The sequence below is a fragment of the Phocoena phocoena genome, chromosome 11 (genome assembly GCF_963924675.1).
Source record: "Phocoena phocoena chromosome 11, mPhoPho1.1, whole genome shotgun sequence".
Lineage (NCBI taxonomy): Eukaryota > Metazoa > Chordata > Mammalia > Artiodactyla > Phocoenidae > Phocoena > Phocoena phocoena.
This window is the reverse complement of record NC_089229.1, coordinates 58,640,910-58,665,498: the sequence shown is the minus strand read 5'-3', so window position 1 is coordinate 58,665,498 and position 24,589 is coordinate 58,640,910. Positions and strand designations below refer to the sequence as shown.

Genomic DNA, 24,589 nt, shown 5'->3' with positions numbered 1-24,589 from the left:
CTTTTGGTTTCATATTTTTTCAGTTCATTTCAGTAAAAACATAATATAAAAGGCATTGCCACCCTCTCCCCTCCTGGGGGTGATCCATCAAGCTTGTCAGTCTGGGCCGCTCCAGTGGTTCATAGCTCATCATGCGATATGTGCAGGGCATGGTCACATAGATCTGCAAATAGCACATGACAGTTTCAAAGAAAATGCCACTCTCATACTGATATATGCCACTATCAAGAAAATATCCCAAAACAAACTGACACACACACTGACCACCACTTTTCAGAGCATATGCTTTTTTTGCTTTTTCTTTCCAAGATTTTTTGATGTGGACCAGTTTTTTAAAGTCTTTATTGAATTTGTTACAATATTGTTTCTGTTTCATGTTTTGGTTGTTTGGCCTTGAGGCATGTGGGAATCTTCGCTCCCTGACCAGGGATCGAACCCGCACCCCCTGCACTGGAAGATGAAGTCTTAACCACTGGACCGCCAGGGAAGTCCCCGGAGCATATGCTTTTAAATGACAAAACATTCCCACCGTCCTCTCACCAGTATCTCACTCAGGTGAGGGAGCCACAAATTCTGAAAGCCAACGGGAAAAGAATGGAGAGGAACAACCCAAGTCCCTAAGCCTAAGTAATGGAAGCCAACTCTTGAGCTAACATCAGAGGTTGGAGGAGGGGGTATTAGGGGGGTGTTGGAGGAGCAGGGGTGGGACACACACTAGAGAATGTGGGTTCCACAGGGATGTGAGGACAGGAGGTAAAGTGGGAATAGCTTACCTGTTCGCTTACTACAGAGTTTGTCTTTAACATTGTCAGCCTCTCGGGAAAAGAATTCAATGAGTTCATCCTCGTATTCCTCCACAATGCTCTCACACTGTCAACCCAAGGGAGAAAGGAGTGAGAGAAGACAGCAAGGGAAGCCTCTGGTCTCCACCTCCAGAGAGGAGGACAAGGACATTAATCCAACTTTCCACTTGGGCTCTCCAATAATTCCCCTAGTTTCCAAGAACTGGCTACCCACTCCCATAGCTCACCGCGAACTTGAGGGTGCCACTGATGTCTGAATCAATTCGGATCCCCTGTTGGTCCAGTTCATTGGATTCTCCATTCCGGCCCACTACACGTACGTAGTTCTTGCGGTGGGTAGAAGGGTCAATCTGTTCCCCATACTCCTTCATCCGGTCGCATACCTCCTCTAGCAGCTCTGTGAGGTGGGCCTCTGAGCGAGCATAAGGCACCTAGAAATGTCCTCAGCCTTGGGTCACATTTTTCTACCTTCGTACATTGGTAATTTATATCCTTACTTTTCCTTCCAAATCTAGCTCAACCAAACTATACTAAAAAGCCTTCCCTAATTTAAAAACAGTATGATTTGTGTAGTTCCAAAGTCCTTTCAAATATGTGATCTTATTTACCTCATTACACAGGCCTAAAAAATAAAATAGGTGTCATTAGCTCCAAATTATAAGTAAACAACCTCTTTGATTAACCTTAGTCAACTATGTGTTCTCTTCCTTTGAATTCTTTTAATTCTTATGGCTGTAAGGTAATGATTTTCTTTTTTGTATTAAAATGAGGCTAATACCTGCCCTTAATAGGAGGAGAGCATTAGAGAGGCAGTATGGGCTTTGAAGATAACAACTATTAAAGCATTTCACAAGCATCATAACCTTAACATCTCCCAAATGCCCACAGGGTACAGCTTTCTGTCTGTGTTATGTTTCCACCTGAAATAAATTTCCTAAATGTAAGGATAAGACCTATTTTTTTCGAATGAATGTTTGTTTGTATACCATACTGCCATAGTGAAAACACAAGTCACGTGGATTAAGGATGTGGAGAAGGGGGCTGATCAAGGTTCCCTGTCTGCTAATGACTTCTACAACAGAAATAAAGTATTAGGGTTTGGAGCCAAGGAAGCAAATGCATAGGGTATAAGCCTCCAGCCTCTTCCAAATAAGACAGCCCAATCTTTTAGATACCTATGTGGGTCAATGTTTTCTACATTCCTATTAAACTAAGGTCCTTCTTAATTAGTTAGAGTGAGCTATTTTATTTGGGGGAACAGTCAGTTACCTCCACCACTGACTGGCTGCCATCTGGATTGATTCGGAAAGAGCCCATCTGAATGGTCTTCTTGGGATCCACCTGGGCAATTTCCCACTCTAGTTCATCCACCAGAGCCCTGCAAGCTGGTGCAAGGGGGGGCAGGGGGTGGGGAGAGAAAGGAATCAACCCAGGGACTTCCACTCATCCTTCTCCCAGGCCTTGGATCCCATGCCCTCCAAGGCTCTATCTTCCCTACCCACTCTTCCTCCCGTTTCTTTTGTGCCTTTACCTCCACAGTGTAGATCCTGGCTCCTCCGGGCCCAGACAGCTCCCAGCAGGGCCCCCAGAAGCAGGGCCAGCAAACCCCAGCCCTTCATCTTTAGCGCAATGGGGTTGCTCCACCTGGGTTTGAATTGGAATAAAGCATAGGTGTGAGGAGCCAGCTCCATTCTCCCCTGTACCTCGCCCCCCACCCCCACCCCCGCCCAATCCTTCATCCCAAGGCCTACAAAGGCCTCAGTGTGATCTGGCTCTACTTTCCAGGAAATGGCCCGGACACAAAGGGGCTCCTCTGTTCCGGCGCTCGAGGCTCCGGACGCTCCGGGGCGGTGGGTGAGAGCGCTGAGCTCGGAACGTGGGGCTTAGCCCCAGACACTACGTCGACAGGTGAGGCCTTGGATGTTGGTACTTAAGCGTCCGCTGCCTAGGATTCACAGGGCTATGTGGCAGCCATGGGTTGGTGGCTAGGATTAAGCAAGGACAACAGGCACAGAGGAGCTGCTGGCAAGGAGAGTAGCTGATTCTGGCCAGGAGGTGGCGAGGTGGCGAGGTGGCTGGCTGACGAGAGGAGCACTCGATAACTAGGGCCTATTTGGACCCAGCACCGAGACTGCTGCATCCCCACCTCCAGCCTATAAGCTATTCCCCGTACGGGCCAGCCCCCTTTCTAAAGACCCCACCACTGCCTTCTATCCAGTGCAACCCCGACCCTCAGTGCCACTCGCATCCGTCCCACCTCTGCTCCCAGGGCCGCCGCCGTGGCCCAGGCGCTGGAAGACAGCCGGACTCTCACTTTAGCTCCCGACCCTAGCACCTGGCTGCGGGAAAGCGGGGCTGTCCAGGCTTCTCCAGAGCGCTCCTGCGCTTTCCAAACACGGGGTGCCCCGGCGACTGCCTGAGCCAGCTCCTCGAGTCCTAAGTGGACGCCTAAGCAGGTCTCAGATGCGCTACGGTACGAGTCCCACACTAGAGACCGACCCCAAACCCGCCCCTCCAAACTCTCGCGCGAACAGGCAGCGTAGGAGCGGCTCCCAGGCGGCAAGGACCCCGGTGGCTCGCAGGACCCAGACTTGCGTGGCGAGCAGCTCCACGTGACCACCGGGGGCGGTCAGCCGAAGAATAGGAGTGGCTTGAAGCAGAGTCAGAACCTGACGTGGTGCACCGAGGCGGTCAGGCTCGCGCGTGCCAATCTAGGTGGGCTCGGACCTTCAAAAAGAAAGGTGTGCTGCTAGCCAGTGAGAAGCCCTGGTTTCAATACCCAGAAAACTACATCCCCCAGGAAGCACTGCGGCACCACACAGATTCTTTATTAGTAGCTACAGATTTTAAGATGTCCTGGGACCTGTAGTTTGTCAGTTTCTCCAGCTCCCCTTTTACACGTAACAGGGAAACCATACTGTACGTCTTAAAAGAACCCGACCTTAGGGTTCTAGGCAGCCACAGCAAAGACCTAACACTGCCCAGTAAAGGCATTCTCCTCCAATATCCTAAATTTTGGACTCCAGAGTTTTACCTTCATTTCTGGGTGTAAATCTGAAAGCCTTAGTTTTTTCCAGTTGTAACAGAAACACTGAGAGGAGAGCTGAAGTCAAGAGAACCCCACACGCACACATTTCTAATGAGATAGATGACAATAATATTTTTGTTTTTATTTTATAAAACATGCAGTTTAAGACAAAAATTTTTAAAAAATAACAAGAAAACAAAACCTGGAACAGGAGAGTGGATGGAAGACAGATGCTTCTCAGCTGTCAACAGGAGTGAAGCCAGCAGTGAAGCTTTGTCTAGGACCCAAAGGCCCTTTCGGCAATAATAATGTTGGCAACACTGGTTTGCTTGGGACCACCAGACTCTAAATGCTGGCCCCTCCAGGCAACCCTCAAGCAGTCAGACTTAAGCTAGGTCTTGAGCTATTGTTGTATCCTGTCATTGTCCGGGACTTCAGTACTTAGCCAACTAGAAACTGAGAGTTTTGGTTCCAGGAGCTTCTTTGCCTGGGCATTAACTACCCAGGATATTTATTAAGAATATGAATTACTTTCCATCTGGGTCAATTCTAGACTCTGTTTCTGGCCCACTATTTTGCAAAGGATGAAAAAGGAATCTGGCTCCTAGACCCTTTGCAACAGTTCTGCTGCATTCCAGTTCTATTAATAGCACCATCTGTAGACCCTGAGCAAGTCCAATTCTGGAAGTAGACAGGGTATAGCCAACTTGGGAAGCCATCTCCCACTTCTAGGGCCACAGAAAACTGAAGGGAGAGGGAATTGTTCGTTGGGAGAGGGTGAGGTCAGAGCGCCAGCACTGAAGAGAAGACAGCTGCATCTGTCAGAGACAAAACAAAGAGCATTGACTCCTAAGATGAGTGGAGAAAAAGCACCCGGGGCACTTCTTATGAAGGAAAAATGCAAGAGGAAAGAGGGCGTGGACCTGCCCCAAACATTTTAGAACTTGGCAAGAAGAGGTTAGGACCAATAGAGAGTTTCAATAATAAAATCAATTTCACTGAATGTTTTGAGGATTAAGTGCTTTGTAAACTGTTAAGTGCTTTATATTACAACCTGTTGGGGTGGTACTGTTGTTAACATCATCATCATTCTTATTACGGTGGGTATAATCTTCACATATACAACCAAAACCCACCCAGTCCAGTTTCCCCTGTCCCATCCCAGGCCTTACTCTTGGGACTTGTCTGGCCCTCGGGCTCAGGCACCTTCCAGTCCATCTTTCGGCCTTTCTCGTAAAGGCCCTTGAGCACTTTGTGGAAGGACTCAGGCTCAGTGCCATTTTTGCTTAGCTCCAGATACTTTCGGTAAAGCTGAAGGGCTGTGCGGGCATCCTCAATACTGTCATGGGTCTCCCCTTGAATCTTCAAGTCTGGGGAAAGTAGAGGTGGAATAGTTTGGGGCCTAGCAAAGGGAGGAAAGTACATGTCCTCTACTCACACTCCCAACTCCCAATAAACAACAACCAAAAAAACCTGACTACCCTTAAGGGAAAGAGCCAAACATCAACCCTAGTGCACAGAAGGGATACTGAAGCTAATTAAATCCATCAGTAACTCTCACCACTAACCCAGGGTCGTAGCTACTCCCCTTGGCCTCTCACACATTTTCATGCTCTTGCTGACCACAGCAAGAGCTACAAGGCAGAGCAACTCACCCAGAAAGTACCAAGCAAGGAATCGCAGGGAAATCATTCGTTTTCGGGGCATGTGAAATAGATAAACAGTGTCAAGGACTTGGTCCTTGGGCACCTGCCAGGGATAAAAGAGTGGGAGACTGAAGGTAGGGGATCCATAATTTCCCATTTTCCAAAAGCACAATGTATACCCTGGGGGGCCCACACACAAAGAAAGACTCTTAAAAGAGCCCTGCCCGAACCATGAGGTTGATGACCCGGAAGTCCTTCTGCAGACCGTGACCCACAAACTTGACTCCAATGTCTATGAGAAAACGAAGCTTTAAGTAGGTAGACTTTAGAGTTGTAAGGTGCTTAGAGGAAATCTTGGCATCAAGGTCTCCTGGCTTTATCCCTGAGTACTGAGTCAAGTAATCCACCACCTAGGGATAGAGAAAAGGTCAAGCGACCCAGGAAACAAGGTGCACAGTTCCCCCTGCCACTCTTCCCTGGGTTCTAGGGCACTCTATATAAGCACAGGGTCTCTCTCACTTGCATCTCCACATCCTATTACCTGCTCCTGGGTAGAGATGTAGTCATCAATGAAGGGGATACCCTCATTGGGTCCCTGGCCCCTAACGCAGGTAATCCTCGCTACTGACATCTGGCTTGGCTTGATGGTAGACTTGGTGCCATCGCTGCGCAGCTCTGCTTCTTCCTATATGAGAAGAGTTCATAAGGAAATCAGAGAAATGCTTATGACTCCTAATATCCCCAGAGTTCTGTTCTAACACCCCACTCTTTTTGGTCTTGGTTACCTCATTAAGGGTGACAAACTCAGCGTCCAGGCCCACCAAGTCCCCAACCTGTGGCATCTCATTCAGCATCAGGGGAATAAAGGTCGTATGTGTTTTCCGCTGCTTCCGTGCTAATGAGGCTTCAGCCAGCAGAACACTTGCCTCGATGGGGTTCTTAACTGGAAGGGAGAATCCAGAAGACAAGATGGCTCGGGAGAGGGAAGTGACGAGGGGAGGGAAGCTGGAGTGGCTACCAGAGACCAGGTCTACACTGTTATCCCAATAATCAAAGCATGTGAGTAAAAAGATCACGTCTGATGGACAGAGCAGGTAGACGGAACAGGACAAATCAGAAAATTATCGGGAAATATGCTAAAAAAAGCCAAAAAAGTTAACAGAGAGAAAGGAATAAGATTCTCACTTTAGACTTTACCTTAGTAAATCCAGAAAAATAAAGTTACAGAGAAACTATGGTTTAAAGGCATCAAAAAGGGACTTAATAAGGAGTTCATCATCAAGAAAAGAGATCTTCACTTGGGGATAAGAATGGTTAGTCTCAAAATCATAACCTTAGCCATTTTGATCACACTTCCCCCCATCACCTCTTCCCTTGACACCCTCAGTATCTCCAGATTCTAAATTTAAGGCCTGATGAGCAGGAATTGCTCTACTGTCCCTGGAAATATTAACACTGGTTGCCAGTCCTAATCTTAACAAGCTATTTCCCAGATCTCTTCCTGAAGACCAATCTAATTGCCCACACCCTTGGATCTACACTGTACCACTTACTGTTCAGGTTGTATTTGGAATTAAGATTCCTTTTGATGTAATAAAGGATAGCAGGCACTTTCCAATTCATGTCAAACTGCACAGCTTCATGCTATAAAAGAAAAAGCACTTAATGGCCTACATATATGCCCCTTTTCCCTTTATCCCAAGTCAGAGAGAAGACAGGACTCAGGTGCTATTTTTAGCTCTGCTTTTTATTATTGAGGCCCCATCCCTCCCTCTGAATCTGCCTGGCACTCTCTCAGGCACTGAGGATGAGGATGCTAAAAAAAAAGGGAGATGAAGGGGGGAACAGAATGTATTACAACTAACCTTATCAATAGGTTCAATGAGAAAGTCGTTGAAGAGATACCACTGCTGGTGGGTAACACCCTGTGGAGATACAGAGACACAGTGATGCCAAAGTGATGGCTGGAGCATTCTGGCTCAGACTTAAGGTAAGGACAGACCTGGGACTCCACTGTGGCCACCACCAGGAGTGTCCCTGCCCTGTATTACCTCACTCACCTCCTTGCGCTGGTGGTAGGTCTCTCCAACTTTGATGTGAGCCACCAGGCTGCCCCCTGTGCGTGAGTCCAGGATGTGTACCACAGTAGCCATCAGGTCATACACATAGACACCATGCTCCTCCTCTGCCCTGGCTGGGCCCCACTGTGAGGGGGGTACCCAGGCTGCTAAGCTAAGTTTAAGGATGAGGAAGGACGGGGAATGGGGATAGAGGACAGGGAGTCTGGGGTATAGGGATGGGGGACGAGGGTGGGTTCTCTCCATCCTAGCCCATCTATGACTCCCAACACTGAACTGAGTCACTCTGGAAAAGCCCACAACTGGTGAATACTAGGCCTTATTCCCTTTTTTCCCCTATGCTAAATTCCACCTTCCCCTTGCCTTGCTTCTGCCCCGACCTTCTCTCTCTTTTTTTTTTTTTTTTTTTTTGGGCCGCGCCACGCGGCTTATGGGATTCTAGTTCCGGACCAGGGATCGAACTCGGGGCCCCAGCAGTGAGAGCGCTGAGTCCTAACGACTGGACCGCCAGGGAATTCCCGGACCTTCTCTCCCTTATTCCCCCTCCTCTTCCCAGTTTTTCAACAACCTGCATCTCATCCCCATCAGTCCAATTGCAAACATCCAGCCCTTTGTTCTTGGTCATCTTCATTCGAATGGAGAAAGGAAGCCAGACATTCTTCAACTCCTCAATGGAGGGACACATCAGCATGCCCTCTGGACTCCCTAGTTCCTTCCTATCAGGACAGGAGAATTGGAAATTTGTTCTGAGGAGCTCTGACCAGTGACAAGAGAAGCCCCTGAGTAGTTCAATCCTTTGACCACTCTATAGACAATACCTACCAATCAGCCAAAGCAAACTCCTTATTCTTGGAGATTTCCCCACCATGCTTCTTTATTGCTATCTTGAAGGCAACCTGAACACAAAGGAGAAAATATCCAATTCCTCAGGAACATTAACCATATATGGAAGTCAAAAGAGGGAAGAACTAAAAGTACTCCTAAAGTCCTGCTTCTAGACTCAGGCCTTACCTCAGCCTGCATTCTCCAGAAATCAGCTTCTTTCAAGCTGTTCACCTCACAATTGATGACAAGAATATCTGGGAGATGGCAGATGTTGCGGGTCTGAATCTGAGAGGATAAAACAAACAAGGAATGGCAGGCGGCCTACAGGGAGAGAAACCTGGACATGAACAGTTAAGCCTGGATCTGCATCCTCCAGTTGGGGTTCTTCCCACTCCCTATAGATGGCTGGATGGTGGTGCTGACCCAGCCAGTCCCAGATGAGACCATGGCCGAGTCCCCAACATGGCAGGACTCTAGTCCAGTGCAACCGCCCACTCACCGTGGGCTGGTACTTTTCACAGTTGTCACACCAGGCCTGTGTATTCTGCTCCAGGCAGATGCTTCGCTTCAGCACCTGAGCAAAGTCACAGTTCTTCCCGGTTTTATCTGAGGGGAAACTGGATGCTTCATTCCAGGTCCTCCCTGTACCCACTGTTAGCCCCCCAACACCCTCTCCTTGATGTTACAGGACATCTGGGGGAGCCTCCCCAACCCAGCTGCAGGGTATACCAGTGTTGCTACCCTCAGGGTAGGAGAGCGTGAAGAGTAGGGTGGATGAGGCTCGCACGGTCTCACTGCCACAGCGGCAGAGGCTGCAGTTTTCCATCTCACAGCTGAACAGCTGCCCAATGACAGAGTCTCCCGATGAGCAAAAGCTGCTAAGAGTGGGGAGGGCAATATATGCACACTGAGGGAGTTAGGAGACCCTTTAAGTCACAGTGGGGCTTATCATGGGGGCTTTAACTATTCCTGTCCCAATTCCATACCTGCCTCCAGCACCTCGATAAGCCTGGGGTACTTCCAGCTCCTGCAAATCTTGATGCAGTTGAGTGAGAATGAAGCGATTCCACCTCTGAATGAGCCTGGCCAGATTGCCCTTGCCTGAAGCCTCATCCGAGTCAGCCAAAATCAGACCAAGGGCCGAGGCCTCAGGAATGGTGCGGAACGCCCGAAGAAAATTACTGCCCTGGAATCCAGGAAGTGTGTTGGTGGAAAAGGGTTATTTTCTCTTTTGTGGCCATCTGCAGAGTGATGACCCTGCCTACTGTCCACCTCCCTTCCCCTTTTATTGTCCCAGGTCTCCAGGCACTGACCTGACAAGGGTCACCTCGGGAGAGGTCCAACATGTGGAAGAGGAAGCCCAGCTCACATGCTAGGCAGAACTCCTTCTGGCAAAGGTGGTTCTGGATTAGACAGCGAACAGGCTCCAGGAAATAGAGCACCTGGAGGGAAGAGCAGGAGATATGATGCAGACAACTGGTACAGGGAGAAAGAGAAATCGGAAGGTTAAGAGATGGTGGAGAATACAGAGCTGGAGTCCACTGAAGAAGCAGAGCTCACAGAGGAGACCTGAAGGCTGAGAGGCAAGAAAGAATGGTAGAGGAGGTCTAAGTGGACTTGGCTGGGGAGACCTGGAAAAAGACGAGGGGTTGGGGGGCCCACAGAGAAAAAGAAAAGCAGTAGCCATGTTCAAATCACAGGAACACCCAGCCTTACCTGGATCATGCAGTTACAGTAGGCATTGGGGATGTGGGGCTCTAATCCAGCAAACAGCGTCTTATTGTAGTGTTTGAAGTCAAAGTCCTCCAGCCCTAGCTTGGAGTATTTGATGGTCACCTGAAGCAGAAACAGTCTGAGCAAGAGGAAGACATCCTCAGAGTCTCCTAAATCTTTGCAGTAGCCATAACCTTCCCCCAAACCTCCCTCCTGAGTCCAGAGTGATAGGTGAAGGCTTCCTGAATGAGCCCTTCAATTCTTTCTCATGTGACCCCCTTCCCCGGGAACCTTTCCCCACATCCCAGAAGGCCCATTCCTTGGTATCCCCCAGCACCTTGCGGTATTTCTTAGAGACCATGTGGCGATGTGGCTCCTCTTCCCGCCCTACTGGTGACTCAGTGACCTGGCTGAAGCTGTCAAATTCACTGTCAGACTCCTTGAGTCGGTAAGGAATCTAGGGTTTTTAAAAAGAGGTAGCCTCGTTGGATGTGTATAATCGTCTTTGGTTTCCCCCTACCTTTATTCCAACACTGAAGCTATCATCACCAAGTCCTGAACCTTCTAATTTCATGGGATTTTCAGCATCCACTGCTTCCTTTTCATTCCCACTGCCATCACCCTACCTCATCACAGCTGGACAATGCCGATGGCATCCACACTGGGCTCCCCCACGTGCACTCTGTCCAGAATGCCGCCACCAGACTACCCCACCCAGAATGGCCCTTTCGGTGCATCACTTCTGCTATACACTGGTATGCAAGGCTTCACAAATGGCCCCTTTCCAAACTTCATCTCTCACTGTTTCCCAATACTAACAGCCACTCCAGCATAGTCCCTGTCAGGCCTTCTGAGACTTCAGTAACACTGTTCTCTCATCTTGAAAGCCTCCCCTGTTACCATCTACTTGCCCGTCTTTCACCTTTCCAGCTCAACATCCACCTCTTTTAGTACTGCCCTCCCTAGCCCAGAGTACAGTTTTCCCTCTAAACAGCTCTTGCACTGAATGCTTCTAACATTCCTTTAGCATTTAACGATAGAACATAAATAATTCCTGCTATGCACAGGTCTTACCTTCACCAACCGAACACTAAACTTCTTAAGAGCAAGGACCCTATCTTTTATGTCTCTGAACCCTAACACCTAGTATAGTACCTTCAATTCAGCAGGCTTCAAAAAACCTTTACTGACTGACTAAACGCAAATAGTAATGAGAAGGGACTTCCCTGGTGGCGCAGTGGTTAAGAATCCGCCTGCCAATGCAGGGGACATGGGTTCGAGCCCTGGTCCGGAAAGATCCCACATGCCGCGGAGCAACTAAGCCCGTGTGCCACAACTACTGAGCCTGCGAGCCACAACTATTGAGCCCACGTGCCACAACTACTGAAGCCTGCACTCCGCAACAAGAAGCCACCGCAATGAGACACCCACGCACCGCAACAAAGAGTAGCCCCTGCTCGCTGCAACTAGAGGAAGCCTGCGCACAGCAACGAAGACCCAACGCAGCCAAAAATAAATAAATAAATAAAATTTATTTTTAAAAAATTAATGAGAACTACCAAAGGAAAAAGACAGGAGAAACACCAATGGCCTGGGGTCGGGGCTGACCCTCTCCTCTCTGAACATACCTGATTGCGCAGCCTGGTGCGGGGGTTGGGTGCATAGCCAATGAAGCCCACCTTCTTCATGGTGCGCAGAATCTCTGCATCCACAGGGGGTGCTCGCCTATAATGTAGCATAGTTCTAGGGCTTGAAGGTTGTGGTGTCTGCCCATTCAGCCCCAATCCCCAAGGGACCAAAAAAAAAAGAAAATACTGAGAGTAGACAAAAATCAGGAAAGAAGTAGAATGATAACACGGCTTGCAGAGAATCCTGGTATCTTGGCCCTTTCCCCCTCCCTCCTTTTGGCCCAGAGGTGAGGTACAACCTGGGAGCTGGAGCGGAGTTGGCAGCAGGCCAATCAGAGAGAAGCGTGTCAGTGGTGAGCGGGACAGGGATGAGGGAAAGAGGCAGCAGGTCCTGGCTCCAGTCCAGAGGAGGCAGTGAGTCCACGAGACAGGGCAAAGCAAACTCGGTCTCACGGGAGTAGGGGTTGAAGGAAGGCTCAGGGGAATCAGTCCAGAGATGCACACAGCCCTCAGAATCCCCAAAGGCGAGGGCCTGCTTGCTGGCTGACACGTCAAACGTCATTAGCAGAGGCCCCACAGGATTCACGTGAAAGATGTCTGCTGGATTGGCCAGGCCTGTGGGCTCACAAAACTGGCACTGCCCTAGGAGGGAGAAGGAAGACCACTGAGCCCTGGAAGATGAAAGGGAGCCATCCTTTTATGCCCTTCCTACCCTCTTCCCCTGGTATCAAGCAAAGATGGGCCCCAAATCCATTCCTAGAGATAAGAGAAAGTACCATCTGATGCCTTCCCATAAACCACAGGGAGGTTTGCTACCCAGCAAAGGACAGTTCTAAAGTTGCTTTGCCTGCTCTACCTATATTTTTTGCATATGTGTTCTTCACACTCAGAGAAAATAAAAGCTCTAATCTCTTACCAAACCTAAGTGAGACCCTGAGATCCCTCAGAAAGGTTACTTTTTCCCCAACAAAGAAATTCCAGGGAGCACACTTCTTCTCGTGCCTAGTTCCCCTTCACTCATTAACTCCTCCTACCCCATCCTACATCCCCTTCATACCTGACTGGGAGATGATAGCAAGACGAGAAGTGTATGTAGGGATGAAGCGTAAGAAGGCAGGATCCACATGAACTTGAAGTGGTGTGATGGCACGCATCATGCGTAGATCATACACCTTAAGGAAACGGTCACAGGCCAGGCCGGTGAGGCGGCTGGAGAAACCACAAGTGGCTAGCAGGTTGCCGTGCACATCAAAATCCGACAGACTCCCTGAGAAGGCATCAAACTCATGCTCCACCTTAAAAGTACGGAGGTCTCGCAGGGAAACCTGAAGAAGAGAGAACTTGGTTATCTGCCAACGCTGCTATCAGGAAGAGGACCTGCCACCTACCCAACCTTGTGAGGCCCCTACCCAAAGAACTACGGCTCTGGGCTTCCCTGGTGGCGCAGTGGTCGAGAGTCCGCCTGCCGATGCAGGGGATGCAGGTTCGTGCCCCGGTCCGGGAAGATCCCACATGCTGCGGAGCGGCTGGGCCCGTGGGCCATGGCCGCTGAGCCTGTGCGTCCGGAGCCTGTGCTCCGCAACGGGAGAGGCCACAGCAGGGAGACCCGCGTACCGCAAAAAAAACAAAAAAAACAAAACAAAAAAAACAAAAAATACAAAACCAAAACAAAACAAAAAAAACTACGGCTCTAGGATACAGGCAATTAAAGCATAAAAAAAAGCAAAAACAGACGCCAAGAGCCAGATGGGACCCCAAAGAGGGCTCTTGTTTATCCCTTTGCCTCTGAGATACCCATTTACAACAGAAAACATCAGGCTGAAAGATAATCTCATAGTATAACATGGCTAAGTAGGAACTCAATCCACTCCTTCCACCCTCCAACTACAGCCCCAGAAATGAGGAAAAGGCAGAGCCCAATCACATATCTGGTGAAACAGGCCCCATGGTGGGAGGAAAAGTGGAACATAGTCAGTCACCCTGCCAGATGTGTGGCCACAGAAGAAGAAGCGATTCGTCTGTCTCATGATAGTGACTCCAGGTGTCTCAACTGCATACTGTGGAGGGAAGCGGGAGAAACCAGTGAGAATGATTCTTCCCACAGACCAAAGGAACAGAAAGGTCGCACACATCACAGGCATTTCCAGCTTATACTCCCCCCAATAACCTCAGGCCCTGCTTGTACCTTCTGAGTCTCCTGGACAGTGTTAAGGTCAATCTCCAATATGTGGTTCTGCAGCCCACCAACGAGCAGAGTGCTGCTGTCAGTCAGCAGCAGACTGTGCATATCTTCACTCTCATCCAGCCTGTGAGAGAGGAAAAGCTAAGGGGCCAGGGTCTCAAAAGTTTCCAATTCTCTAGACCTCCCACTCTGTGAGGGACCCTCTTTCCCAGTCCAGAGGTGAGAAACTACTTACAGGTAATCAAATATAATAAGGCCTCCACGGGCCATATACTTCAGGTTGTTCTTGGTAAGAAAAAGGATGCCATTCTCCAGGCTTTGGATCTGCCGAATGTCATCACTGCCATTGACCTGAAATGATGAGTAGCGTTCCAAAGCTGGGCCGAAAAATGACGTGGCATGGCCCTGTAGTGGACAAGAAGATGAGAGACATCCTGAGTGGAGGGGCAAGGCCATCCCAGATACAAATCAGAGACTGGACATTGCTCAGTTTTTCTCCATTCCTGCCTGGCCTTTCTGGCTAGCAGTGACTAAGGCATAAGGCTGAGCACCAATCTTAGTGATAAAAACACTGATAACACTATCTTATGTTTGTTTAATGCTTTACAAAGTAGTTCTATAAACTCTACCTCATTTTATCCTCACAATGTCCTTGCTGAATAGGTAATGGCTCAGTTGGTTAGAACAGTGCTCAGAAGGTCAGGGACGTGGGTCCAATCCTCCAATGGCCAGCTGGCTTTCTTATGTTCCACAGTCTTTTTTTTTTGTTTAATAAATTTATTTATTTAATTTTTGCCCGCTTTGGGTCTTCGTTGATGTGCGCGGGCTTTCTCTAGTTGTGGCGAACGGGGGCTACTCTTCATTGTGGAGCATGGGCTTCTCACTGCGGTGGCTTCTCTTGTTGCGGAGCATGGGATCGAGGCTCACGAGCGTCAGTAGTTGCAGCACGCAGGCTCAGTAGTTGTGGCTCGTGGGCTCTAGAGCGCAGGCTCAGTAGTTGTGGCTCGTGGGCTCTAGAGCGCAGGCTCAGTAGTTGTGGCGCACGGGCTTAGTTGCTCCGCAGCATGTGGGATCCTCCCGGACTAGGGCTCGAACCCGTGTCCCCTGCATTGGCAGGCGGATTCTTAACCACTGCGCCACCAGGGAAGTCCCCACAGTCAAGTCATAATCTCTACCAGCCAACTGGGAAATGTGTACTGTGGGTCACAGGCTGGAATAGAGAGAATGTGAAACTCATGCCATCCTTGGCTCCTATGACATCATCCACTCCTGGTTTCTCTCCTGACTCTTAGCTCACTATCTTCTCCTTATGTGCAACCCTTATGACCACTCTTGAAACATGGCTATTCCCAGCCCACTATCTTCTCACTCTACTTTTCTTCCTAGATAATCTCACCTACTCTTAAGGTTTTAACCATTCATCTTAAAGTTGATGAATCCTACTTTTCTCCTCTAGGCCAGACCACTGCCTCAAGCTTCAGACTCATACATCCAAATTCCTACTATATGTCTCTATTTAGATATCCCATGAGAACCTCAAACTTGTTACATCCTAAATCAAATTCACCATCTTGGGCTTCCCTGGTGTGGCAGTGGTTAAGAATCCACCTGCCAATGCAGGGGACATCGGTTCGAGCCCTGCTCCGGGAAGATCTCACATGCCGCAGGGCAACTAAGCCCGTGTGACACAACTACTGAGCCTGCGCTCTAGAACCCACGAGTGTTGCAACTACTGAAGCCTGCGAGCCTAGAGTCCGTGCTCCGCAACAAGAGAAGCCACAGCAGTGAGAAGCCCGCACACCACAACTAAGAGTAGCCCCCGCTGGCAACAACTAGAGAAAGCCCGCACGCAGCAACGGAGACCCAACGCAGCCAAAAATAAATTTAAAAAAAATTCACCATCTTTACCCCATTTCAATTCCTCTTAACTGTATTCCCTATGGTACCATGATCTACTCAGTGGAGTAAGTCACTGGTAGTTGACTTAAATCTTATTTATTTTACTTCCTAAATATTTCTCAAATCTGTTCTCATGTATAAATCTCTACAGTGCTTCGTTCAGGCCTTCAATGTATTTTATGTGAACTACTACAACATACTGCACACTGAGTCCTGCCCCATTCCCCTTAAATCAAACTCTGTACTGCTACCTCAGCACTCCACCTAAGATGCAAACCGGACCTTGTCTTTCTGGATAAAAACCTTCAGTGGACTGAAGAATCAGTCCAACTCTTTTAGCATAGCATATGAGGTTTTTTAGAATGTTCTCCCCCCGATATCTGCATGGCTCCCTCCCTCCCTTCTAGGGAGATTAGAATGGACATCCTGGCCTGTATCCAGGTCTCTACTCAAATGTGACTTTATCAGAGAGCCCTTCCCTTGACCAACTATGTAAAATCGCAACACCTCCCACCCTTCGATACCTCAACTCCCTTATTCCACTGTATTTTTCTTAAGGATTCTAAGCAACACCTGATATGTCATAAATATATTTGTGTTGCCTTTTAAAATGCTTATTCCAAACTTAGACCCCAGAGCAAGGTCTGGCACCTTAAAGGTGCTCAAAACACACTGGCTGAAGAAATGTCTAACTCTTCAGCTTCATCGTCTAGTCCAGTAAACCCTACTTGCTTATAGTTCCTGCGCTCTGCAATCATCATGCTATATAATATCTTGGGAATCACTGTTTACCCTGTTGCTTTTGCCAAGATAGCATTTCCTCCTCTTCTTCATCTGACTCCTACTCATCTCTCAAGACTCAGCGCAGGTGTCACTTCCTTCTGGAGATCCTCTAATCCTCTTCTATGCTCACCAACACTCAGTACGTATTTTCACACTGGCATTTATTAGTTTATATCCTAAATTCATAATTATTAAGTGAAACATTTTAGTTTCTTTTAAAGTGCCACAAAATTATCTGTTCGTTTTCCTCGTTGTCCTGTGAACTCCTTGAGGGCAAGGATTATGTTTTATTCAGCTTTATTCCCTGGGCCTAGCCTGTCAGTAGACACTGCCTACTGAATTGAGTATATTACCAAAAAAATCCACTCATTCCAATGGAAAAACAATTCCCGCCCTATGGAAGGTAAATTAGTAAACCAAGGATACCATGTTATTTCTTACAAAATCTTTGGGCTCCCTAGCATATTGGCAATATGGATACATTTTAAGAAATTAACAATGATAACTGCTCCCAGAGAGATTATAATCAGCCAAAGACAAAATGATTCCATGTAACACATGCAGAAACATGCACTAAACATTCTATAATTAGGGAATTCCCTGGTGGTCCAGTGGTTAGGACTTGGCGCTTTCACTGCCAGGGCCCAGGTTTGATCCCTGGTTGGGGGTACTAAGATCCCACAAGCCACGCAGCACGGCCAGAAGAGAAAATATTCTATAATTATAAAAATGGAAAACAGAGGAGGAGCATTAGAGACTATATTTAGATGGCTATAGACTAACTGATGTGTAGTTATTAAGATTAATCAAAGCATGGAATGGGCAAATTGTGGTAGAATTAGGATGCCTTCTGAAAAAGAACACCTATGTAAAGCATCTCTGGATCCTATGACTCGCTCTTTCTCCCTCCACTCCCCTCCTCTTGGCTTGACTTGGAGACCCAGCTAACTTTCATCACCTCAACTCAGTTCTGGCTCCCTGCAAAGCAACTGTTCTTGGGTTAAAACCAGATAAAAGACCTCCAACATCTCCGTCCAGCCATTACAAAGGAGTACAGTTCTTACCCCATGGCTTCCCACCCACAGCATCTCCTCGTGCAAGTCAAAGTGGGAGACGGAGACAGGCACACCCACTTCAGCCACCACACTGTGCAACTCAGAGTAGACACCTTCCATTATGTGCACTGACTCCTGGACGGGAAGAGCCTCTAAGGCCACTCCCTCCGGGTCCAGCTCCACATTCTGTAGCAGACTTGGGTTCAGGTGGGCATCCAGGACAGGATCCAGGGCAGAATGCATGGCTGGAGCATACTCTGCTAGTCCAGGGTCCAGAACCTCGAAGTTCATGATGATGATGATGATGATGATGGCAGCAGATTAGACCCGTGTCACACCCTCCCTTGCCACAGCCCCTTTGGATGCCTGACCCAGCCTTCAGCAGGATGACACCAGTGAACCTAGAATGGACATCCTGACCTGCAAAGGGAAAGAGATAGCTGAGTCAGGGGTAGGCCCAGGTACTTGTATTTAGGGTGTTCCAAGTTTTACCGGCAGGGGGGAGATGATGCAGGCAGAAAATGTGAGAATGCTAGGCACGGGACGAACAAGCAGGAAGGGAATGGGCATTGGGATAGAGGTGGGAGAAGTGCTGTCCCTTCCTCTTCTCCTCTAGGCACTCTGTACTCCCCACCACCCCACTAACTTAATCCCTGACTTCCCTTTCACCTCCCTTGAGGCCTGCTCACTTGCCTGGTTCATCTCTGAACCATCAGTAGTAAGAGCAGCAACTGCGGGGGTAGGGGTTAGGTAGAGTGAGCTAACGTGCTTGTTTCCCAGAATTAGGGGTGGGGGTAGGTGGTTGAGAGGGGAGAACAAGAGAAGTCAATTTCCCAGAATCCTCTGCAATGTTACCCAGGATTCTCTAGGGGAAAATAAGAATGGCCAGTTACCCACAGTTGGGGCGGGGGTAGGGGTACGTGATGGAAATAGCTAGTTACCCAGAATTCTCTGGGGGAACCAGAAAAATCAATTACCCATAATTCTCCCCCGGCGGCGGGGAGGGGAGGGATTAGGGAAGGGGTCAGATGTGTTCCCGGGATGCTTACGGGGATTGGGTCATTACCAAGATTTCTCCATGGCGGATATTTTGGAGCGCGTGGAATTAAAACGAGTAGGGGGGAGAACAAGCGCCGTCAGCTCCGCGGGAAATTCCAGTTTCCCCAATTCTCCCCCGCGCCTCTGGTTCAACCAAACTCTACGACGGAAAAGACGGCGCACTCCCAGTCGTCGCTTCCAATCAGGAAGGGCTAGGGGCTCACCTCAGCCAATCGGAAGGAGCCAGGTACAGCCGGCCCCGCGAGAAGACGTGTGACACGGGAGCTGAGCAAAAGCAAGAGCTACGGGGCGCGGGTAGGGACACACGTAGTCAGACCTTGTCCCTGTTTGCTGCGTTAGAAAGTAACCTCTTCTCTTTTAAGCCTTCTTTAAACAAAATTAGAGAGCCCCAGGCTTGCAGATCGAACTTTCATGCTCCCTATAGCTTTAGAAACTAGAATAAGGGGCGCCCAAGGCAAAGCATTGGGAATCGATTGCTGGGTATTCCCAGTATGGCCCAGTCCACCCCCTCTTCCCGTGGTTCTCTTGTGAGCACTCCGCCACCTCCGACCCTGTTACCCCCGAAACTCGCTGGCATTTCCTATCATTTCCAGGCATGGGAGAGAAAAAAGGAAGCGGGAGGGAGCCTCCTAACACGGCCCAAGTAGCTGTATCTTCTATGATTCTAAAGGCAACCGTCTGAAACTCCCATCTGTGATTGTTCCCTCCCCAGAGGCGCCGGTAATATTTCCAGGGAACAGGACTCCTCAGCTATCAAATTCCCCTAGCTCGTGGAGCTGGACATTATTCCTCAGAGGGACAGGGCATAGCAAATTGAGACATTTGCTTTCCCCAAACTCTTACAGATTTAGCGTCAGCACTTAGGGATTCTTGGGGTCCAACTCTGAGCTTGAACTGCTTTGGAATAGATCCAGGTTGTTAGATGTCTGTGGGGTATTTTAGCTCAGTTTCTAAAGGCCACATAGAGGGCCTCTGGTGGAAGGAATTCCTCATAGAGGATACAGTTTTAAAGCATTTCTCTCTCTCAATAAAGACTGGTAAATAGACCTTCATAAAAGAACCCAAGAATTTAGTTTTCCAGGACTCAGAGGGGTTCTAGACTTGTCAGAGGTCATTGATGGAGAGAAAAACACCTTAACTCAGAGGGTCTCTCAAACTGATCTGACTTCAGAGGTCCCTGGATTTAAAATCCTGTAAAAAGATGGGTGCTGAGAGACAGGCACAGTACCTACCCTTGAGAAATTTCCATATTGAGGTCTCTAAGAAAGGCTCAACAGTGAGAATTAAAGGGCCTGAGATGCCAGAGATACCTGGGCTAAATGAGCTACTTTATTAAGATGCTTAGTGTTGCCTCAGTGTCCAATATAATGGAATGACTGAGAATGCGGGATCTGGAGTCTGCACTGTAATTCTGGCCACTTAATAGTGATCTTAGGCAAATTACTTATCTCTGCACCTCAGTTTCCTCATCTGTAATATGGTGATAACGATAGTACCTATCTAATTGTGTTGTTGTGAGAATTAAATGGGTTAATATATGAAAAGTGCTTAAACTAAGTACTTGGCGTAAAGTGAGAGTTGGATATAAGCCATCATTACTAACCACCTCGGGAAACTTCAACTGGATTTGGCGTCTGGGCATCCAACTGGAAAGGCCTGCTTGTCAGTATAATTTGCATTAACGGTTGAGGTCCTGCTGACGTCAAGGTCTCCTTGCAGCTCCAGGTCAGACCTAGTCCTGGAAGTAGTTCCTGTCACACAACAGTCCCACAATCGCCCCACCAACCTTGCTTCCTACCCAACTCCCGAAGCACCAGGAAGTGAAACAAAGCCCCATGCCTCCAACTCACCCTTGTCCCTCTCATCCCATCCCCCAGCGTTCCACTTCCTCCTCCTGCTTTTCACTTTCCATCTCCTATCCTAAAGGGCTCCCAGAATGGGAACCAGAGGCGGGACAAGCATGGGAGACATTATACAAAAGTGAGGTGAGCTCCCCTACCCCCACCCCCACCCCCAATTTCCTTATTTCATTTGTATTCACCAGTGTAACGAGAGGCAAACCATTTCTCACTCAAACTGAGGTAACCTCTCTGATGCTGCAAATGTTTTATCCAAAGGGTGGATTTACCGCAGAGTCATATTCGAATCAGAGGTTTCATTGGGCAGTTTTGAATAGTCCTATGAGAAGGGAGACCTCTATCGAGGGTGTTTCTCAGAGAGAAAGGGTCAACCTCTTGGGAAGCCTTTGGGAGCCATCTGTGTGGTCATCCATGGCCTCATTCTGACGTCCAGATTGTCCTGGGACCCTCCACTGGGGTTGGGGCAGTCCCAGATTTGGACCACCTTCCACTCCCACGCCCAACTTCACAGTCTTAGCTGTTTCACTGAATGTTGCATCAGGGATGGTGATGAAATCAGTGTCAGCGGATTTTACCCATGGATGCAACAGGCTGAAGGACCAGCCAGGGTCACTGACACTGTGTACCTTCAACTACCCAGAACCCTGGACTTCCTAGCCACGGTGAAGGGCTGGGTGCTGGAATATCTCAGTTGGATTTCTAGCCCTTGCTTACACTGGTGTCCCCCACCCCCAAATCACCTGAATCCCACAGAGCCCAAGAAACTTAGGCCACTAAGGTTGAGGAATCAGATGGTTCTTAGCAACAGCTCTTTCCTTCCAACAGCCCTCCTAGCCTCCAGAGTGAGGCCTGAAGTGAGGGAGCAATAATACCTTATACCGAGCTTATGTGGTTTCCCAGTTCACAAAGTGCCTTCATGTCCATTGTCTCCCAGTGAAAATAACCGTTCTCAACAGAGACTAAGAAGCCCCCTTATTCTTAGATTGAGGGCATCAGGTGGGAACCAAACTTCATTCCAAACTGAGCTTGCCATCCTATTGGGAGATAAATGAATGCTTCTGTTTTGATTTTTACTCAGGCAGGCAGGGGTGAGGAAATTAGGTTTGAAGGGAGGGAAGATATAGCTTAGAGAGGCAAAAAGATGAGGGAAAGGTTAAGCAGGAAGGAACTTGAGACTAGATTCATTTAAATATTCGTTACTCCCACTCCACCCCCTTCTACAGCCTCTTGGATTCCTGGAGAGCATTACACGTTAAGTCCCATCCCAGGCCTCCAGTCACGGCAACCACACGACTCATTTCCCCTGGAACTGAGGCTACTTACCTGGGCTCCCCACGGAGGGAGATGATGCAGGGAGGGGAATCCCACCTGCTGTGAGTCACCTGCTAGTATAAAGGGCGGGTCTTACAATGCAGGGAGCTTAAAAAGAGACTCAGAGACAAGGGGAGAAAATCTACAGAAAGCAGCTCAGAAACTTGGTGAACGACAGAGGGAACCAAACCAGAGACGCACAGGACAAAGAGAATCAGGCTCAGAGCAAGGGGAAGTGGACAGAGATTCCACAGGGACTGCAAGGCACAGAGCCAGCCAGATCTGAGAAGCAGGCAACGAGATGCTGGGGAGCAGAGCTGTGCTGCTGCTGCTGCTGCTGCCCTGGATTGCTCGGGGCCGGGCTGCGCCTGAGGGCAGAAGCCCTGCTTGGGTTCGGGGCCAGCAGCTCTCACAGCAGCTCTGCATGCTGGCCTGGAGTGCACATCAACCAATGGGACATGTGGTGAGTGGCAGCCTCTGGGACCAAACAGGAGCCTATCCAAGCCCTCCTAGGCTGCAGTGGAAGACTCTGTGGCCTAGGGTGGAAGCTGGAGGGTTGAAAGCCATCAGAGGGTAAGAGAGGACAGGGGAGTGGGGTTCCAGGGAGAGTCACAGCCTGAGGAACCAGGTGGGGTTTGAAAGTACTTCTTTACTCTTCCCACCCCTCCTCCATTCCAGGATCTACCAAGAGAAGATGATGATGAGACTACAAATCCTGTCCCCCATATACAGTGTGAGGATGGCTGTGATCCACAAGGACTCAGGGTCAACAGTCAGGTACTAAGATGAGGCTGGGCTGCAAGGAAGAGGGGACTGGGGACAGAGCTGGACACCATGGTGAATTAGTAAAAGTTGTATCTGTCCTTGTCCATTCAGCCTGCTATAACAACAAACCATAGACTCAGTGGTTTATAAACAACAGACATTTATTTTTTATTTTAAAAAATAAATTTATTTTTAAATTTTTAATTTATTTTTGGCTGCGTTGGGTCTTTGTGGCTGCGTGTGGGCTTTCTCTAGTTGCGGTGAGCGGGGGCTACTCTTCGTTGCAGTGTGAGGGCTCTATTGCAGTGGCTTCTCTTGCTGCGGAGTATGGGCTCTAGGCACGTGGGCTTCAGTAGTCGTGGCACACGGGCTTAGCTGCTCCACGGCACGTGGGATCTTCCTGGACCAGGGCTTGAACCCGTGTCCCCTGCTATTGGCAGGCAGATTCTTAACCACTGTGCCACCAAGGAAGCCCACAACAGACATTTATTTCTCACAGTTCTGGAGGCTGGAAGTCCGAGATTAAGGTGCCAGCATGGTTGAGTGAGGGCCCTCTTCAGGTTGCAGACTTCTTGTCTCCTCACATTGTGGAAGTGATTAGGGAGTTCTGTGGGTCTCCTTTATAAGAGCAATAATCCCATTCTTGAGGGCTCCATCCTCATGACCTAATAACCTCCCAAGGGTCCCACTTCCTAATACAGTCACACGGGGATCAGGATATCAAAATATGAATTTTCTGGGGACACAAACATTCATATCACAGCCGTTTCTAAGAATGGCAAATATCAGATGGGTCTTTGGTGGACTAATTAGAAGGTATCTGCCTTTTCTTTTTCTTTTCCTTTCCTTTCTCTTTTCTTTCCTTCCTTCCTTCTCACTCTTTGCTTTCCCCTCCTTTCTCTCTTTCCTTCCTTCCTTTTTTCTTTTTCTTTCTTCCTCTCCCTTTTTTTGTTTTTGGTGTTCTTTTTGGCTGCGCTGAGTGGCATGCGGGATCTTAGTTCCCCAACCCGGGATCAAACCCATGCCCCCTACAGTGGAAGCACGGAGTCTTAACCACTGGACCACCAGGGAAGTCCCTGTATCTGTTTTCTTTCACTGCTTTCTTTTCTCCCCAGTCCTGCTTGCAAAGGATCCACCAAGGCTTGGTTTTTTACGAGAAGCTGCTGGGCTCAGATATTTTCACAGGGGAGCCTTCTCTACTCCCCGATGGCCCTGTGGGCCAGCTTCATGCCTCCCTACTGGGCCTCAGGGAACTCTTGCAGGTATGAACTAGGGGCCTGGAGAAGTGGGGCTTGCAGGTGTCAGAGACAGGGCCTGGCGGGGGAGTGAAGGATCTACAGTCCTCTCTGATTGTGTCCTGTGTCCTTTCAGACCGAGGGTCACCACTGGGAGACTGAGCAGACTCCAAGCCCCAGTCCCAGCCAGCCATGGCAGCGCCTCCTTCTCCGCCTCAAGATCCTTCGCAGCCTCCAGGCCTTTGTGGCTGTAGCTGCCAGGGTCTTTGCCCATGGAGCAGCAACTCTGAGCCCCTAAGCCAGCAGCTTAAGGATGGCACCCAGACCTCCACGGCTCAGCAATGCTAAGATGAATTTATCAGCCTAGACACGTGTGAGCCAACAAGTTAATCAGTCCATTCATTTTAACAGGACTTGCTCTGTTGAAAAATTACCAAAACTGACTTATGATGCTGACCTAGAACAGGTTGGATATTTATTACACGGGAAGGGAAATTTTGGGATTATTTATCGTCGTGGCAGCAGTTTGGGGAGGAGGATTATTTATTATATTTATACTGAATTATGCACTTTTTTCAATAAAGACTTATTTATGTGGATATCTAAGTCTAATTTCTAGGCTTGTTAGTAAAAAGAAACAGAACGGAAAAACAGGGCCAAAGGACTACAAAATGCATCCTTCTACTCTGCAGGGCTATGGTGGAGAGGGATCTTTCCTCA

General features: G+C 48.7%; 3 protein-coding genes across 10 annotated transcripts; 1 reads left to right on the top strand and 2 right to left on the bottom strand.

The window, feature by feature from the left end:
- On the bottom strand, positions 1-3,580 carry CNPY2 (canopy FGF signaling regulator 2). The gene is made up of 6 exons (XM_065887703.1): positions 3,061-3,580; positions 2,335-2,447; positions 2,073-2,188; positions 1,031-1,234; positions 774-870; positions 1-163 (listed from the first exon to the last, which is right to left on the bottom strand). The coding sequence occupies exons 2-6, from the start codon at positions 2,420-2,422 to the stop codon at positions 120-122; spliced, it is 549 nt and encodes a 182-aa protein (XP_065743775.1). The 5' UTR covers positions 2,423-2,447; positions 3,061-3,580; the 3' UTR covers positions 1-119.
- A 378-nt stretch (positions 3,581-3,958) lies between these two features.
- Positions 3,959-18,817, bottom strand: PAN2 (poly(A) specific ribonuclease subunit PAN2). Of its 8 annotated transcripts, XM_065888388.1 has the most exons (26): positions 18,707-18,817; positions 17,650-18,060; positions 14,139-14,308; positions 13,907-14,027; positions 13,701-13,778; positions 12,779-13,046; positions 12,021-12,363; positions 11,722-11,818; positions 10,431-10,550; positions 10,097-10,216; positions 9,694-9,822; positions 9,367-9,566; positions 9,122-9,258; positions 8,880-8,986; positions 8,567-8,665; positions 8,378-8,451; positions 8,124-8,271; positions 7,538-7,681; positions 7,343-7,402; positions 7,031-7,121; positions 6,263-6,420; positions 6,019-6,162; positions 5,708-5,887; positions 5,487-5,580; positions 5,004-5,201; positions 3,959-4,649 (listed from the first exon to the last, which is right to left on the bottom strand). In XM_065888388.1, exons 2-26 carry the CDS (start codon positions 17,929-17,931, stop codon positions 4,615-4,617), a joined length of 3,597 nt encoding a protein of 1,198 aa, XP_065744460.1. In that variant the 5' UTR covers positions 17,932-18,060; positions 18,707-18,817; the 3' UTR covers positions 3,959-4,614. The 8 variants fall into 8 exon arrangements, with proteins under 8 accessions (XP_065744460.1, XP_065744458.1, XP_065744459.1 ...); XM_065888386.1 differs by lacking the exon at positions 18,707-18,817 and having other exon boundaries at positions 4,615-4,649; positions 9,110-9,258; positions 17,650-17,931; XM_065888387.1 differs by lacking the exon at positions 18,707-18,817 and having other exon boundaries at positions 4,615-4,649; positions 9,110-9,255; positions 17,650-17,931.
- A 3,085-nt stretch (positions 18,818-21,902) lies between these two features.
- IL23A (interleukin 23 subunit alpha) lies at positions 21,903-24,466 on the top strand. Its single transcript, XM_065887600.1, has 4 exons — positions 21,903-22,332; positions 22,548-22,646; positions 23,750-23,896; positions 24,006-24,466. Exons 1-4 carry the CDS (start codon positions 22,171-22,173, stop codon positions 24,165-24,167), a joined length of 570 nt encoding a protein of 189 aa, XP_065743672.1. The 5' UTR covers positions 21,903-22,170; the 3' UTR covers positions 24,168-24,466.
- Positions 24,467-24,589: the final 123 nt, after the last annotated feature.

Bases quoted from the DNA above. Each gene is read 5' to 3' on its own strand.
- CNPY2 (XM_065887703.1), bottom strand. From the start codon at position 2,422: ATGAAGGGCTGGGGTTTGCTGGCCCTGCTTCTGGGGGCCCTGCTGGGA. The intron at 1,235-2,072 runs GTAACTGACTGT...GGACATTTCTAG, and splicing joins GCAGCCAGTCAGTGGTGGAG to GTGCCTTATGCTCGCTCAGA. The intron at 871-1,030 runs GTGAGCTATGGG...TTGGGTTGACAG, and splicing joins GTGGCACCCTCAAGTTCGCG to TGTGAGAGCATTGTGGAGGA.
- PAN2 (XM_065888386.1), bottom strand. From the start codon at position 17,931: ATGAACTTCGAGGTTCTGGACCCTGGACTAGCAGAGTATGCTCCAGCC. The intron at 8,666-8,879 runs GTGAGTGGGCGG...TTATCCTCTCAG, and splicing joins GTGAAAAGTACCAGCCCACG to ATTCAGACCCGCAACATCTG. The intron at 6,163-6,262 runs GTAACCAAGACC...CTTCTCATATAG, and splicing joins AGTTTGTCACCCTTAATGAG to GAAGAAGCAGAGCTGCGCAG.
- IL23A (XM_065887600.1), top strand. From the start codon at position 22,171: ATGCTGGGGAGCAGAGCTGTGCTGCTGCTGCTGCTGCTGCCCTGGATT. The intron at 22,647-23,749 runs GTACTAAGATGA...TTTTCTCCCCAG, and splicing joins GACTCAGGGTCAACAGTCAG to TCCTGCTTGCAAAGGATCCA. The intron at 23,897-24,005 runs GTATGAACTAGG...GTGTCCTTTCAG, and splicing joins GCCTCAGGGAACTCTTGCAG to ACCGAGGGTCACCACTGGGA.